This window comes from Simochromis diagramma, unplaced genomic scaffold (assembly GCF_900408965.1).
Source record: "Simochromis diagramma unplaced genomic scaffold, fSimDia1.1 OVJJ01000682.1, whole genome shotgun sequence".
NCBI lineage: Eukaryota > Metazoa > Chordata > Actinopteri > Cichliformes > Cichlidae > Simochromis > Simochromis diagramma.
The window spans coordinates 3,153,296-3,169,710 of record NW_024387359.1 but is presented as its reverse complement, the minus strand read 5'-3'; the positions used below and the strand labels follow the sequence as shown (position 1 = coordinate 3,169,710).

The 16,415-nt window shown below is 39.8% G+C and overlaps 3 protein-coding genes across 4 annotated transcripts; 2 read left to right on the top strand and 1 right to left on the bottom strand.

Annotated features, from left to right (window-relative positions):
- The first annotated feature begins 1,087 nt into the window (after window positions 1-1,087).
- Window positions 1,088-4,204, top strand: tmed2 (transmembrane p24 trafficking protein 2). 2 transcript variants are annotated; one of them, XM_040007308.1, is made up of 5 exons: window positions 1,088-1,267; window positions 1,793-1,985; window positions 2,117-2,134; window positions 2,507-2,614; window positions 2,704-4,204. In XM_040007308.1, exons 1-5 carry the CDS (start codon window positions 1,088-1,090, stop codon window positions 2,826-2,828), a joined length of 624 nt encoding a protein of 207 aa, XP_039863242.1. In that variant the 3' UTR covers window positions 2,829-4,204. The 2 variants fall into 2 exon arrangements, with proteins under 2 accessions (XP_039863242.1, XP_039863243.1); XM_040007309.1 differs by lacking the exon at window positions 2,117-2,134 and having other exon boundaries at window positions 2,704-2,828.
- Window positions 4,205-5,864: 1,660 nt separating this feature from the next.
- ddx55 (DEAD (Asp-Glu-Ala-Asp) box polypeptide 55) lies at window positions 5,865-12,132 on the top strand. The gene is made up of 14 exons (XM_040007306.1): window positions 5,865-6,273; window positions 6,355-6,405; window positions 7,078-7,164; window positions 7,432-7,523; window positions 8,568-8,630; window positions 8,898-9,047; window positions 9,460-9,652; window positions 9,728-9,810; window positions 9,991-10,122; window positions 10,211-10,303; window positions 10,395-10,509; window positions 11,251-11,419; window positions 11,540-11,826; window positions 11,904-12,132. Exons 1-14 carry the CDS (start codon window positions 6,166-6,168, stop codon window positions 12,051-12,053), a joined length of 1,773 nt encoding a protein of 590 aa, XP_039863240.1. The 5' UTR covers window positions 5,865-6,165; the 3' UTR covers window positions 12,054-12,132.
- On the bottom strand, window positions 12,133-16,388 carry eif2b1 (eukaryotic translation initiation factor 2B, subunit 1 alpha). The gene is made up of 10 exons (XM_040007307.1): window positions 16,322-16,388; window positions 16,071-16,103; window positions 15,882-15,983; window positions 15,417-15,553; window positions 14,298-14,414; window positions 14,089-14,201; window positions 13,935-14,003; window positions 13,766-13,841; window positions 12,415-12,540; window positions 12,133-12,331 (listed from the first exon to the last, which is right to left on the bottom strand). The coding sequence occupies exons 2-10, from the start codon at window positions 16,081-16,083 to the stop codon at window positions 12,176-12,178; spliced, it is 909 nt and encodes a 302-aa protein (XP_039863241.1). The 5' UTR covers window positions 16,084-16,103; window positions 16,322-16,388; the 3' UTR covers window positions 12,133-12,175.
- Window positions 16,389-16,415: the final 27 nt, after the last annotated feature.

The window sequence follows — 16,415 nt, the reverse complement described above, 5'->3', positions numbered from 1 at the left end:
AGTCCGAAGCTGGAAATCGAATGGTCGATCTTGAATGTTGTCAGTGCGCATGCAACACAGGCTGGATGTCAATTAGAAAAGAAAGACAAATTCTGGGGTAAGTTGAGTAAGTTAGATGAAGGCATAGAGATGTCTAGGAGAGACGTGTTCCAGGAGGTTGTGTTAAACAGTCATTTGGTTCAAACTGTTTAATGTAATGTTGGACAGGAAACCTGAGGAATGGAGAAGAATCAAAATACTTTATTAAGCTGAGGGGAAATTATTTGGTCACTGTCACTCCAAGACAGTAAGAACAGTAACTTACTAAACTGAATTAAATAATACAAAATATTATAAAGTTACAAATCTAACAAAAAAGTATTCAAGTCTGTCACTCATGCCACACTACAAAAAAGTCTTACAGTGATGCACTGTGTCTTCAAGCAGTATTATCTTCAAGTAGAGTTTTGAACTGCTATGCAACATTAATACATTACTATTATCATTATTATTGTTGTTATTGCAAAATGCTGTCAACTGATATCAATTGTTTTCATAATTGTGTACTATTACTTAGATGACTTGGTGCTGTTGTTTAGGATATTTTGTTATTATATTCTTATTATATATTTGTATAAACATATGTATTTTACTCATTAAATTAGTGCATTTTCACTTATGTTCGTTTGATTTGATTTTTTTATAAATCAATAAATAAAAGTATTTACATTCAGAGTAAAAACACAAATTATAGTAAACTAAAGAACATGACTCTTTAAGTATTCGCGTTGCACATAAGGAGTCTTTACGGGGTTGACTTTGGCAAGTTTACATAGACTTAAGGGACTTCTTCCAATAACAAATGAGAAAACGAAAAGTTGCCTTTCACTTCCTTTTCAGTGTGTGTCACGTATCCTCGGAGGTTTGGCCCTCGCAGGTACCCGTGTAGTAAGCCCGTACGTGGCAGTCTGAGAGCAGCACAGAGTAGCCGAGCTTGTTGCGGCTCCTCTCCTGCAACAGTCCACTCACACAAACTGGATATACAGTAGCGAGGAAATTTTTTATACCGTCAGATTTATTTTTACGCTTTCCACACAACCACTGAAACATGTTTACCTTGTCGGAGCTAGTTGTCTTGCTGGCCGTCCTGTCGGCCACTGCTTCTGGCTACTTCGTTAGCATAGACGCCCATGCCGAGGAGTGCTTCTACGAGCGGGTCAACTCCGGCACCAAGATGGGCCTCATGTTTGAAGTGGCCGAAGGAGGCTTCCTGGACATCGACGTCGAGGTGAGATGTTTCATTCGGATAGCAAAAGAGTCACCTAACGCGAGGCAGGATGTACTTGTAAATCATAAAATGCAATGCAACACAAGGCCTGTGCTAATGCTAGCTATTAGCCGGTACCGTCTGGTAAAACTAGTTGGGTGCAAAGCAGGTGTAAAGGATTTAACATACAGTTGAATGGAAAACGTTAGAATTTACATCTTACAGAGTTGCTTTTTTTAGTTTCCCGCTAAGAGCTGCTCCATAATGATGATTAAATTACCCATTATGATATAGGAAGTGCAGCATTAGCATTGTTTCTAAGTTGCTAATTATGTAGCTAATACGATTATGATTATTGAATAGTTAATGCGCTGTAGACGTTGTAGGATTTGTTTATTTTCGCTAGTTTTAAGCAGAAAATCTAGCTATTTCTGCAGACAGTCTGACTTAGTTTCTGCCATATGTTTCCTAAAGCACATCATGCCCGTCATGTTATTCTCCAGTCATGCAGCAATGTCAGTTATTCAGAAATTCTTCTATCTCCAGATAACAGGACCTGACGGTAAGCAAATTTACAAAGGGGACAGAGAGTCCAGTGGGAAATACTCGGTGGCAGCGCACATGGATGGAACCTACAAGTTCTGCTTCAGCAACAAGATGTCAACCATGACACCCAAGATTGTCATGTTCACCATTGATATCGGAGAGGCTCCCAAAGGCCAGGATATGGAGACAGAAGGTACACAGTGGGGATTTATGTAGTTTAACCGCAACTCTTTTTATTCCCGTTACTTTTAAAATGATTATTCCTTTTATTAATTTCTTATTTTTTGACTTTATTATGTGGATTCACTGTTTCCCTCTTCGTAGGTGGTGACAGCTGGGATGGTAGGGCACAGCAGGCTTTGACTAAACTACTGTTGTGAAATAAATTTTTGAGCTTGTGATGCACTGCAGTCTTCTCTAACCAGAGTTGCTTCTGTAGTAAAAACTAATTAAGCATACATAAGACAGACGTGGTGATGTTTGCGAATGATTTGACTTGTTGCACATGTTGAGAACATGTATGAAGTATAAATGTCTCTGATAATGGGACAGCACTGGCAGATACATGCATCACAGGTGTGAAACGGATATGCACATCTTGCATGTTTTTGTTGTTGTTTGTTTTTGGGGTTTTCTTTTTCAAATGGGGGTAGCAGGGTTCCTTACCACTGTGTTGTGACTCATCACTGACAAGTCACTTTTCTCTTGTTTCAGCCCACCAAAACAAGCTGGAGGAGATGATCAACGAGCTGGCAGTTGCCATGACAGCCGTGAAGCACGAGCAGGAGTACATGGAGGTCCGTGAGAGGATACACAGAGCAAGTAAGAGCTTTTACATTAAGTCCAATAACCATTGTAATCATAAGTGTAAATAAATCTTTATAATTGTTCTCCTCTTCTTCTCCATCCAGTCAATGACAACACAAACAGCAGAGTGGTCCTGTGGTCATTCTTTGAAGCTCTGGTTCTGGTGGCAATGACACTCGGACAGATTTACTACCTGAAGCGATTTTTCGAAGTGCGGCGAGTGGTGTAGTGCTATTCAAATGATACTCCTCTGTGTCCTCCACTGTACTTTTTTGTTTTGTTTTGTTTTTCCCCTCCAACACCAAGACAGTTATTTACACTGTGGAAATGAGAGTGGCAGTTTTGAGTAAAGCCTACATGTGATTGGATCTCAGAGGTTTTGTTCTCTTGTTATCTGTTTGGTTTCTTCTTTATAAATGTAATTTATGTTTGGAACGAATGGCCAAAAGATTGTGGGATAAATTTCAGTTTATTAGTTTTTCTTTTTAACAGATCTGTTTAATTACAGTTAGTACAGCTGTTTCCTGTGCAAATGACTGTGAGGCTCAGTGTCCGCAGTCAAATGAAAGACTTAAAATTGCACATGAATGGACAGGTATGTGTGGCGTCAGAGTGGAATGTTGCCTATATTAAGTTTGAAATGGGAACCGTTTTGAAATGATAAAAATGGCACATCTGAAAACATCATTGCATTAGTTTAGTGTCTGAGATAGGAAAAGTTTGATTTCAGGTGTCAAAGCCAAGTCAGACTGGCAGATACTGCCAATGTGTTAATTCTCAAAAACCACAAATTGCACTCCCGATGAACTTGTCTAGCTATCTGAAAAAATGTACATTGCAGCTGGTCTTTAAGGGAAACTATACAGCTTCTAACACTGTCTATTGATTCATAGCGATTTGTGGCACAGGTGGGTGGACATCTTTTCAAGGGGAAATTGTGTGGCTCACTCCCCACATAGTTCAGAAATAGAATTTGACAGGGAAGTCTTTTGTTTGCCATAAACTAACATTTATGATTTTCAAACTCTTGGATTTTAAAAAGTTTGGCCTGGCTGTAAGATCATAAAAAGCAGAGGCAGGGTTGAATTTTAACTGAAATATTTGGGGTGCCTCTCAAAGTATAGACGAATACTGAAATCCATGTTACATGTTGATTTGGGTGGGTTGGGTAGGTAGGGGGTTTAAACACTTGACTGCTGTGTTCTTTAGTTGCTTCTATAGTTATTTTTGTTAGGGTTGGGGATTTTAAATTATATGTATAAAATTTGAACTGTTAATTTGCCCCCCCCCCCCAGCATTGCTTGTGACAGCTGTTTGGATGAGGTCTTTCTTCCAAGTATATACGTCCAAGGCAGTAGATGTTTCCATTTAGCCACACCATGGTACATGCACTAGATATGCTCCAGATTTGTATTTCAAAGAATTTATGGTGAGCTCGGGCAGGAAAGTTGCTCTGTACACAGTCTCTCCTTTTTGTGAGTGCAACGAAATCAGCTAAATGGCTCTTTACAAATGTAGAAGTGTGGTCTGTAAAAAAAAAAAAAATGCCCCAGGTTTCATAATAAAGCCAAAATTCTGTACAATTATTTTTGATGTCTTTATAAATGGGTGTGCTGTTTCATTATGATTAGAGAGAAGGGACTTGTCAACAGGTGTAATTGCACCATTACATTAAAATATTCCTTGGAACACAGCTGCTCCTATATTTTTTCAAGATTTTAAGAGGTTTATTATCCCAGAACATAAGGACCAGTGAGGCAACACTGTATCAACTTAACTTAAAATGAGTAATACAAATTAGGCAATCCAATCTAAATTTAGAGGAAAAAATGCATATAAATAATTCACATTAATATCCAATGGGTTTTACATGAGAATTATACTTACGCGTAAGCTCTACATCATAACTTGCACCATAACCAGAGCCTCATTATAACAGTATGTCCTAGCCTTCTACATAACTTGATATGCACTTCCTGAGAAATGTAACCACACGTCAGGTGGACACATACCACAGGGACTTGGAATGGCATGGAAGGTTGCAGTGTAGGCATTAAAGGAATTTCCTGTTAGGATGTAAATTTCCTTTACAAGCTTTAAGCTTTAGAGTGCAAGAGAGGGCTGGTATGAATATAAATATAAACTTTAGGAATTACAGTATATAAGAAATTGTCATGTGTAATGTATTATGATGTGTCCCTGATGTGTGGATATATGATTGGTGCTATGATGCTGCACATCCTCCTTCCTGCTTCATTAATGAGCAGGGTGAGAAGATTCCTGCATCTGCTAGCATTGATGTCTTTAGTGAATAGAAGGCTGCTGCCAATGACCTTCTGTGTGGTACTTGGTCAGTGCATTGCCTTTCTGTCTGCACCTGAGCCATGATGAAAATGCTACAATACAGAGGTCAGCCTGCTCAAGTATCCTAGGTAAGTAAAGATAGTTTTCCAGATGACAACGTATTTTATTTGAATCCCCATTTACTTGAAACTGGTGATAACCTCTACAGCAGCTCCTCCAAAGTAGAGGGGCAGGAACTCAGTCCTGTTTATTTTGTCCATGACAATCCACTCAAAGCACTTCATAACTATAGGAGTTATTAGGTGATGGTCATTCAGGCATGAATGCTGCTGAGGTCTTTGGAACAGGACTGATGGTAGCAGATTTAAATTGTGTTATCTTAGCTTGAAAGAATAAGATGTCAGTCTGTGGCTCTGAGAGCACCTCTGCGGCCAGAAAACAGGAGAATCTCTGGCAGAAGAAACTAAAGCAATTGTGTCCAAAGAGGAAGCCAGAAAAGCTTTAGTTTTCTAAAGTGTTTCCACATGAACTGTTTAGAGAAAAAAGTACTTTAACAAAAGTACCAATAATATAATATGAAAACACCTGACTGCTGCCAAGCTGCTGCTGCAGATGTTTAAGATTAAACTCCATTTAAATACTTTATTGTCCACTAATGGATCCTACTCAGATGTCTGTGGTCGCTGTCCTGTGAGGAACACAACAGCTTTCCCATCAGAAACACTACATATTGATTTTTTTAAAAGTATATTTAAAAGCAGATGAATTAAAAAGATTGAGGACTGTGACATAGTTAACTGTATGCATCTACAGGAGGATAAAAATGAATGAAAAATGTATGTAATGTAAAAATGTACATTTGGTGAACCAGGTGATTTTCCAGAGATGTTAAAAGTGCTGGTGGAGTATGCATCTTGCAGCTTTCACTTTGGTACGTTTTTATTGATATCTGTTTTTAGATTTTGTTAGCTCTCGCTTGCCATGGCGAAACACCACTATTGCAGGGTGCCCAGAATCTGTGGCAAAACAATCCTAAATCATAATGACAATTACACTGTTCAGGAGAACGACCAGCAACTGCAGGAAGGTTTTATTTATCTTGTGTACAGTCACTGGGAACCATGCAGTTTGGCGAGCTTCTGTTCCCACCCGGCGTGTAAACAGCAGCGGACCCGGAAACAGAAGCAGCGTGGAGTGCGACTGTAGCAGACCCACTGTGAACGACTTTAGTTTCGAGCTTTGCTGAATGTTTGGTTTCCAGCATGGATAATACAACAGACGGGACGTGGGACAGATTACCAGTTAAACTCAACGAGAAGATTTTGCAAACGCTCGATGAACTGAAATTCACACACATGACACCTGTACAGGTCAGTGAACACTTTCAGCCCGTGGCTCACACCTCTCCTCAGTAAACACTAAATCTGATCTGTTGGAATTTTCCCTTCTAGTCTGCCTGTATCCCGCTGTTCATGAGTAACAAGGATGTGGCTGCCGAGGCGGTAAGTGCGCCATTTAACCATTAAAAATAAAGATCACTGAATTTTATTATTGCAGATGTTTCAGAGTTATGGTAAACATCCTCCCATCCACCCGCAAATCCAGCCAGCCATTCAGTGTCACGGGTGTCTGGATCCTCTCCCAGCTGTCCCAGGGCTGCAGACAGGGCACACACTGGACAGGTCGCCAGTGTGTTCCCGGGCTGACAAACGTGGTGACCATCCATGTGCACAGTATACATTATACCGATTAACCACCACTGCAAGTACTGACATTTGAATTTAACTGGACAGGAAAAATTGTCTTGACAGGGTCATTCCATATAAAATCCACCCAATCTGGAAAAGTGGACCCCCAGACATATCCGCTGGTTGTTGTATTTTCAATGTATGTTATAATAAATCATGCTATTTTACCTTAAGAATGTGAACTTTTTCAAAAACCTCATTTATCATTAATAATTTCAAATATGGGTTTTTGATGCTGCCTGAAAGTAAACGCAGAAATAAGCTTCCGGAATCTCAGAGCTGATGTAACCACCTCAACCTGACACCCCCGTCTGCCGCAAGGTTATCTGCTCAGCACACGTGTAGAGAGTGGTTGAGTGGTTGAGAGTGGTCCTGTGAGTTATCGCAGCAGCTTCTTGTAGCTCACTGAGTGTCATTTGATTGCAGGTGACTGGGAGTGGAAAGACGCTGGCTTTTGTCATTCCTATTATAGAACTCCTCCTGAAGCGGGAAGAGAAGCTAAAGAAGATGCAGGTAAGATTGAAAGCGAAGCAAAGATGGCATTTAACCCCAGTTTAAAAAAATAAATAAATAGGATGACTAGCAGTGTATGAAGTAATTAAAATGAGCTTTTGTTCTTTTTTGTGATATTGTTATAGAGTTTAATACCTCCTTGATCCTGAACAGCTGAACTCTGAGTTATGATAGTTCTTGATATTTTACAGATAATCTGTGAAATATACAAAGCCTCAACAATATGATTTGGACACTTTGTTAAGCCCCAAATAATGTCTTTTGCAGGTTGGTGCCCTTGTGATCACTCCCACAAGAGAACTGGCCGTACAGATCAGTGAAGTGATGGAGCAGTTTATTGAGAAGTTTCCACAGTTCAAGTAAGTAGAAGATACAGTGTGAAAGGGGTGTTGTATATAATACAAACCCCTTAGTTAATAAGATGAAAAATTCTTAAAGCCTATTTAAATGAAGTGTAATGGTAAAAAAAAGTGTGAAAGTGAACATGTTTGGTTGCACTCCATATGTCAGAAAGAGCAAATAGTGGATGGAAATTTGTGATGTGCTCGTATGGTGAAAAAATCTGCCTTTAAGAGTGTGTCTGTGAAGGTTCTCAGTCATCCAGGTCATCGTAGTCAAAGGAGCTTGCAAAGAAAAGCGTCTGGACTTCTTTAAGTTACTTGAAGACGTTTCACCTCTCATCCGAGAAGCTTCTTCAGTTCTAAGGTCAAATGGTGGAGAGTCCGGCGTCTCGTGGAGAGTCCCAGGGACTCTCCACCATTTGACCTTAGAACTGAAGAAGCTTCTCGGATGAGAGGTGAAACGTCTTCAAGTAACTTAAAGAAGTCCAGACGCTTTTCTTTGCAAGCTCCTTTGACTTTAAGAGTGTGGTTAGAAAAGTCCGAAGTTGGTGAGGGTGGCCTCTGCCTCCACAGCTATCCTTGGATAAAACTGGAAACTATTCTAATGGGCGTTAATTCATTATTGATATATACTGAGGTGTCAGAGGTTGTCAAATGTCGTCATCATCATAATCTAAGAATGAAAGTGTTTTAGATTAATGTCGAAATTATCCCAGTATATAATACTGGCTTTAATAAATACCTGGCATTATATAGCAGATAGGAAAAGACCATGGCGATATGCCCATTTACATATGTGACACAGTTACTGTGGTACTGTCACAGTTACTGAAAGAAATATAAAACTGATGAATGTGTGCAGACAGAGGATATACAATGTGTAATAGGTAAAGTTGCCACTCTGCTCCTTAACAATAAGTCACAAAATACAAGTAAAACCCCTTGAAAAACATAATTATTATTTTAACTGAACTGTGACTGAAATAGTAACCGGTTGTATAAACCTCTACTTCATTAATGATCAGAGAAGTCTTTCATGTTTTCCCACTTGGTGTTTTTCAGGCAGATTTTACTTATCGGTGGCAGTAACCCAGCAGAGGATGTGGAGAAGTTCAAGGATAAAGGGTATGCGATGATCTGAGGGCCTTTCCACCAACACACAACTAGCACAGTTTTTCAGCTGGACTGAAATATATCCATTATAAGCACAATGATCCACAATCTTGTTCTGTTAAGAAGTAAAAATTGGGCTGTGTTAATGAATTTAGTTTTTCTGAATGGTTCTTCATATCAATGGACCCAGGAGTATTATATCAAAAACTCCTGTGCTATCCATCACAGAATCATATTAAAAACATCCAAACCTCTTGAATTTGTGCATCTGTGTCTCAGAGCAAACATTGTGATTGCGACACCGGGACGCCTCGAAGATATGTTCAGGAGAAAGTCTGATGGTCTGGACTTGGCCAGCTCAGTTAAAAGTCTGGATGTGCTGGTTCTAGATGAGGCCGACAGACTGCTTGACATGGGATTTGAGGCTAGGTATGGAAAAACTCTTAACATTTATTGTTTTCAATGCCAGAAGAAATTATCCTGAGGCCTATAGCACCTCTTCAGAAAGCTACACAAATGCATATGAAACATGGAGCCCACAAAATGAGTAGAATTTCACTTGGTGGATAGAATTTCACTTGCCAAAATAGTCAAAAGGACTTGGCGTTTTAATGCTTTAAAGTTGGACATTTTAACATGTGAGTCTATGGGAATTGACTCAGTTTTGAAAAAAGGTCTAGTGACTGTTAGAGGAACTGCAGTTTTTTGTGCGTCACTGCTGGTGAAGTCTAATGTTAAAGCACAGAGCACGACAATAAGAACTATCCAAATACTTTGTGTGTTTGAATTTTGTAGTGCGTTTTAACTCGTTATAGGTAATAGTCTGTATTTGTGTATCCAGTCTAAACACCATCTTAGGTTACCTGCCTAAGCAGAGACGTACAGGCTTGTTTTCAGCCACTCAGACCCAGGAGCTGGAGAAGCTGGTGAGGGCTGGCCTCCGCAACCCCGTACGGATCACCGTCAAAGAGAAAGGCCTGGCCCCTGCTGCCACCGCCCAGAAAACCCCTTCCAGGCTGTCCAACTACTACACTGTGAGACAATTATTTATTCATTAATGTAGAAAAGTGTAGCAATGACACAAAAAAAATCTCATGCTTTTATTTCAGATTTGTAGAGCAGAGGACAAGTTCAACAACCTGGTGGCTTTCCTGAGGCAGCACAAGCATGAGAAGCTTCTGGTCTTCTTTAGGTAAGTTAAAGCGGTACACAAAAAAACTTGGTAGCTTTCAACTTTGCTTGTGTGTTGTGTGAACCACTGGACTGCAAACTCATTGTCATGACAACAGTTTCTTTTATTGGAAAATGTTTTTCTCCGTGACATGTCCGATTAGGTCTGTTATGACACGATTCCTTGTCATCTCGTCTTCAGTACCTGTGCTTGTGTGGAGTATTACGGTCGAGCTCTAGAGACGTTGGTCAAAAAGGTCACCATCCACTGCATCCACGGCAAGATGAAACATAAACGCAACAGTATCTTTGCTGACTTTCGGAAACTAAAAAGGTAAAATTCAGTTTGTGTGTACAGATACAGAAAATATGGCTGTTTTGGGGGGGATTTGTACATCATTTTTTGCTTGTGTGTCATGCAGTGGGATCTTGGTGTGCACGGACGTGATGGCCAGAGGCATCGATATCCCTGATGTTAACTGGGTGCTGCAGTATGATCCTCCCAGCAGTGCCAGGTGAGTCAGTACTAACTACATAACTGGATCTTTTGGTCACTGTATGCACCTCTTGTTTTTGCATTTTATTTATTTATTTGGTCTGACTCAGTGCCTTTGTACATCGATGTGGGCGAACAGCAAGAATCGGTAATTATGGCAATGCTCTCGTCTTCCTGCTTCCAATGGAGGAAACCTATGTTAACTTCCTGTCCATCAATCAGAAGGTGAGTTCAGCAGAAACTGAAAGTGATCAGTAACTTTTCACACCACCTCTCTGCTCTGGTTGCTCCTAACCAAGAGTCTGTGCTAGTTCAGCATACTTGAGACCTCTTTACTTGTATGGTTCACTTACTCAGAACATCAGCAGTCGGGTTAGGTGATCACATGTTCATGAGGACTATGGAAGTAAACAACCTCAGTATCACAGCTCCTTCATTGGATTACTGTTGCATATTTGTAATTTGTTCAGTTGTAAAAAGCAATTTGTTTTTTAAATGAAGGTCTTTAACCAACATTTAAGAAAATGTAAGCCCCCTTTCACCTGCATTCTCAGTAGTGTTAAATGATCTGTAGGCAAGTAATGTCCCACACCTTTAAAAATCCAACCCAAGTACAAGGTTTAAGTGTACTAGGATTATATTTATATGAAAGCTCAGAATTATTTTAAAATTGCTTGCAACCAAAAGGGAGAAAAACAGAAATAAATTTGCTGTTGATAATATTTACCACAGGATTTCTAAAAGTACACATTTTTGCATGTTTTGGTTTCTGTCAGCTGGTCCCTCACAATATATTCAACTGTAGTCACGCTTACTTTTTTTAAATTTATTTTCAAGTAATAATTTCCATCAAATTGCAAAGGAAATTCTTGGAAATATTTTCCATTCACAGCTAAATTCTTCAGAAAATTATAAGGTGCACAATATGGAAGCTGCAAAATCTCATCTTGTTCATCTACTCCCCAGTGTCCACTCCAGAAGATGTCCCCAATAAAAGACGTGGTGGATGTTCTGCCAAAAGTGAAGGCCATGGCTCTGGAGGACCGGGCCATGTTCGAAAGAGGGATGAAAGCATTTGTCTCATACGTCCAGGCCTACGCTAAACATGAATGTAGCCTCATCTTCAGGACCAAAGGTTAAAAAAACAAAAACAAAACAGCAAGCACACATGTAGAGCATCCTAAATATTATTCAAATACAAATTTGTTGTATCCACAAACAGACAAATGTAATGTGTCACATTTCCGATGTCTAGATCTGGATTTTGGCTGCTTGGCACATGGCTTTGCACTTCTTCGCCTGCCCAGGATGCCTGAACTGAGGGACAAAATGTTTCCTGATTTCATTGAGACGACAGTGGACACAGACACCATCCGTTACAAAGACAAGAACAGGGAGAAGCAGAGACAGAAAGCACTGGCTGAGCTCAAAGATAAGACTCCCTTTCCTAAAAAGAACTTTATAAAGAATAAGGCCTGGTCTAAACAGAAGGGCAAGAAGGAACGCAGGCAAAAGATGGCAGCCAAGAGAAAGCACAACGAGGTATTTCCGTTCATTCATCATTAATGGTTAATTAAAAACATCTGATGACTACAGTTTTAACTTTTGTGTTTTTGCAGGATTCTGATGTGGATGATGAAGACCTGAAAGAGCTTTTAGATGACACTCGTCTCCTCAAGAAACTAAAGAAAGGCCAAATCAGTGAGGAGGACTTTGAGCAACAGATAACAAGTGGAGCAAAGTCGAAACACAAAACAGAAGAACCGTAACAGTTTGGAAGAAGACAATGGACAATATAACAGCTATTCGGATGTATCCACCGGAGTTGAATTAAATCTCTGACACACATTTAGTTTTTGTTGGTAGTTTTTATTGGAGAATTGTGAAGCAGTTATAAATAAAGTTTGATGAGTTCATCGCTGACTGCAGATGGGGTAAGGACTCCCAGGTCAGTGAAGAGGAGGGTGATGAGGGAGGGAGGTGTGTAATCAATAATTGGATGTTCTTCTGACAGGTTCTTTGCAGTCTTCAAGGTGTCTGCTTTGTACTGTTGAGCCCCAAAATAGATATGTAAGGAAAGCTTCTGCATATAAAATAAGGGGGAGAGAAAAAAAATCTGTACAGTTTTACCTTAAATTTATCTGGCACGTCCTGTTGGTTGAGCGGGTACAGACGTACGAATTTGAAACTCTCTGCCACGACGTAGAAGGGCTTGTTGTGTGCTTTGGAGCACAAAGCCATCTGATAAGTGCCGATCTGCAAGACAAAACACGAAAGTCTATTATTGTATCACAAGCTGTGTCACATTTCTCACTTTTAGGGTGAACAGAGTGCAACCCGTGTCACAATTTTAAAATGTCCCATAAAGACAACACATGCGAGCAAACATTAAGTTACGGTTTTAAACAGACTGTATATCGCGGTCTCAAACTCATATATTGAGGTGAATAATTATAGGTCAATTTGGCACTTGAAGTTACTTTTTTGTTAGAGAGGATTTGTTTGTTGTTGAGTGCAATGTTAAGTTCTTTAAAAAGCAAAAAAATGATTTAATACAAAGGCAATATGAGCAGAAAGCACAAACAGGGCTGACTGTGTTAGTCCAGTGAGAGAGTTATTTGTTAAGAAAACTATTTTCACTAGCAGTCAAAAACTAATGTGTACACTTATGTCTGCATTTTTTTGTTTAATACAAACAAAATTATAGCAGAACTGCTACCACGTGTGGTCAGAAAGAAAGTACGAATTTGTTTTTTGGTAGTTCACTGAAAGGCTTCAGTTAAGAGTGAGAAAAACATTTTTTTTTGCCTTGTTATTCAATATTTGAAATTTAAAAACACAAACAAACAAGACACTACATTTTCAGAAATATCTGTGGGTGTTTTGTTGCTTGTTTGGGGTTTTTTTGTACTACTCAAACACTAAAGTGGCCCTCCAATGAGATGACAGTGCCAGCAGTGGCCCACTGCTCATTTCAGTTTGATACCCCTGCTCTATATTAAAGATGTAGCTGCCATGATATCACTGAGGCATCATTGGTTAGCGAAGCCCTGTTATGAAGCTGCAAACTAAACATTTCCATTGTCTCCATGTTGGTGTCTTAAAACAAGATATGAAAAGTGAGCAGAGCCACACAGTAAAGCATACCCTGCTTTATCGGGACATTGATGGAGACAATAATTTATAAAATGATCAGAATACAACACAGAGAACCCTGTGCTGTAACCTGACATGCACTACGTTACAAATGTAACTACAGATCACCTTCAACACACTTGGTTTATCATAAAGCGTCATTTATGGCTTGCCTAGACTACAAAATGTTGTGACGTATGGTTTGGAGTTGACGGCACTAATACAAAAACAAGTAAAGAAAAACAGGAGGCCAAGAGAGGCCCAAAGAAGAAGCAATAACCAGCATTTTAACACTGATTTGAATTTGATTCAATTGAAGAGCATCTGAGTTTTTACTGGAACACACCTTATTGATGATCCCACCACTCTCCACAACTCCCTCAGCACCAACGATGACTAGATCCACTTTTTCCAAGACGTATCTGTAAAGAATGACAGAAAATACAAAACTAATGCAAATGACATTGACAAGAGACATGACATTAAAATCAGATATTATTAACATCTGTATCCACCCCACAGCTGCGTCCAGCACCACCGTTACTGGAACATTGAGTTTCCTCAGGGCTTCTGCCATGTGTTGCCTGAATAAAATAAAAAAAAGGACATTATTGAGCCTGTGTCCTTTCAGAGTAAGACTACAGTACAGTATATAGACTGCTCCCTCACCCAGCTGCATCAGGCTGTGATTCAGTCACATAGACAGAGAATCGTTTCTTCTCAGCTGCAGCTTTTTCCAGCACCCTGAGGACAACTCTGGAGTAGGAGTGAGTCAGGATTTTCTGAGAGAGACAGGGAGAAAAACAAAAATTAAAAGAAATGCATCACTGAACCTTTTCCTTGTACAGAGCAAGAATTAGGTTGTGTTCCATACTTACAGCGCCATCTTTGATAAAGGTGTGACAGAGCTTGGCAACCTTGGTCCTTGACATGGAGATCTTCTCTAAAAATAGTTCTCCTCTCTCCTCCATCACCTTCTTACAGCGAGACAGGTCCTGAAAAGAATAAATGTTAGCATCTGCCTTGGATTAAGATAACGGGTCTGATCATGCAACCTCTTTAAATCTGGCCAATCTCCATAGCAGTTCCAGCAGGACTGCTATTTCTAAGTTCCTTCTAATGGTCTTTTTTTTTTTTTTTCTAAAATCTTGCATTTGTGCATCTACAATGTGTGCTAGAACTTCTTTGATTTGGATTCCTTTTTGGGAAGGAGAATGACATTTCAAAACTGCCAAGGACGACAAATAAAAGGCTCAATAAAACATGGTGGAAGCAGCATAACGGGAGGGGTCCCTAGTGAGCTTGGCTTCCAGTGTCCCTAGGTCACTAATTTTTATTAGTGATGTGAAAAACAGAGCTGAATCTATACTGAGGTATGCAGAGCTATAATTTCTGCTTACAGCAAAAAACAGCCACATCCAGCAAAGTCCCACAGTGACCCAAAACACACTCTAAAAGTAGCGCTGGAGTTTTTGATGGTCAGGAAATGGAATATCCTGAAGCTGTTGGTTCAATCATGTTATCTTAACCCGATCAAACTGTGTTTCACTCACTGAAGACAAAACAAAATACAGACCCATAAACAAACAGTAACTAAAGACAGATGCAGTAATGGCCTGGCAAATGTCATGAAGGAGGAAACACATTCTTTGGTGATGTCTGTAAGTTCCAGGCTTCAACCAGGCATCGACTGCAAAAAAGTATGAAAAATAGTCACAACTACTTTCATTTGTCAAATTGTGACACCTCCAAACCTAACAGTTTTTTCTTTACTTTGATTATATTTGTTCTCCTGTATGAACCACAATTTTGCTGTAGAATTGCAGTGTCTCTTTTAATAAAGTTCTTTCGAGAACAGTAGCACTTGCACAGCATCCATAAGGTCTGACTCGATAACGTACAACAGATCTGGTAGTGCTCTGATGATTTCACTCAAGTTATTCACGCTTAATCTTGTTCAATGTTTGAATGTCCAACGCCAAACTGTCTTCACTCACCTGGTGCTCCAGAGATGTGAGGCTTATGAAGCGCAAGAAGAGCTCCCCTCCCGAGGAGACAGCCACAGAGGAGTCCACTCCTGTAAGGCAGTCTGTGGCTGACATCAGGCTCTCCCTCAGGCCCAGGATTGTTTCACCTGAAGGGGGAGAGACAGCTTTGTTATCCTAGTAGTTCCTTACAGTGCTCTTTCAAATCTGTGAAATCTTTATTTCATTTATGGTAGAAAAATAATAATTCTTATTAAAACTGTACTTGACATGTGGGCTTCAGTAACTTTTTAAAGCACTCTAGATGCTGTTTTCAGATCTTGGCCCACATGATTATCGCAGAGAAACGACAAAAAACACTATTTACAAATTGAGAAAACACAAAAAGGCTAAATTTCACGTCTTCTTCTCCACATCCAAGCGAGAATAAGAAAAGCCGAGAGGTGTCTATATTAACACCAAGGACTTAACACTAACCTTTATCTCTCTTTAGGAATTCAAGCAAAGTGCGGATAGCAGCAACAGCAGAGGCCATGTCCGGGTCTTTCTTCATCTGATCCCTGAAATACTCCACCAACTCTGTCCCAGAGATAGAGGCACAGAGATATCCAGTTAATATTTCTAACACAAAAAGCAGAAAATTATTTTTAAAATAGAGTAATTTACCTTCGTTGTTCATCCTGAAAGCAACAACAGCGCCTAAAAGATAACCACAGAAGATTTCTACAGGTTTCAGTCAGTGCGCTCTTTCTAACACATGCCAGAGCGGCTGACTCCGCTCACTGTCTCTTTCTTTCAAACGAAAATATTCACAGCACTTGAAATATTGTTTTAAGTCAGCCCCACTCTGAATGTCAGCAAAACCCCGCTGAACTCTGTCTAAAAGTTGCTCCTGTCACTATTTCCAACTTACACACCATTAGCTCATCCTGCAGAAGGCAGGTTGACGTGTCGCAGAGTAATGACGTAGACAAAAACGTCTCCCAGACGCCGTGCCGTTCACGTGAAGTT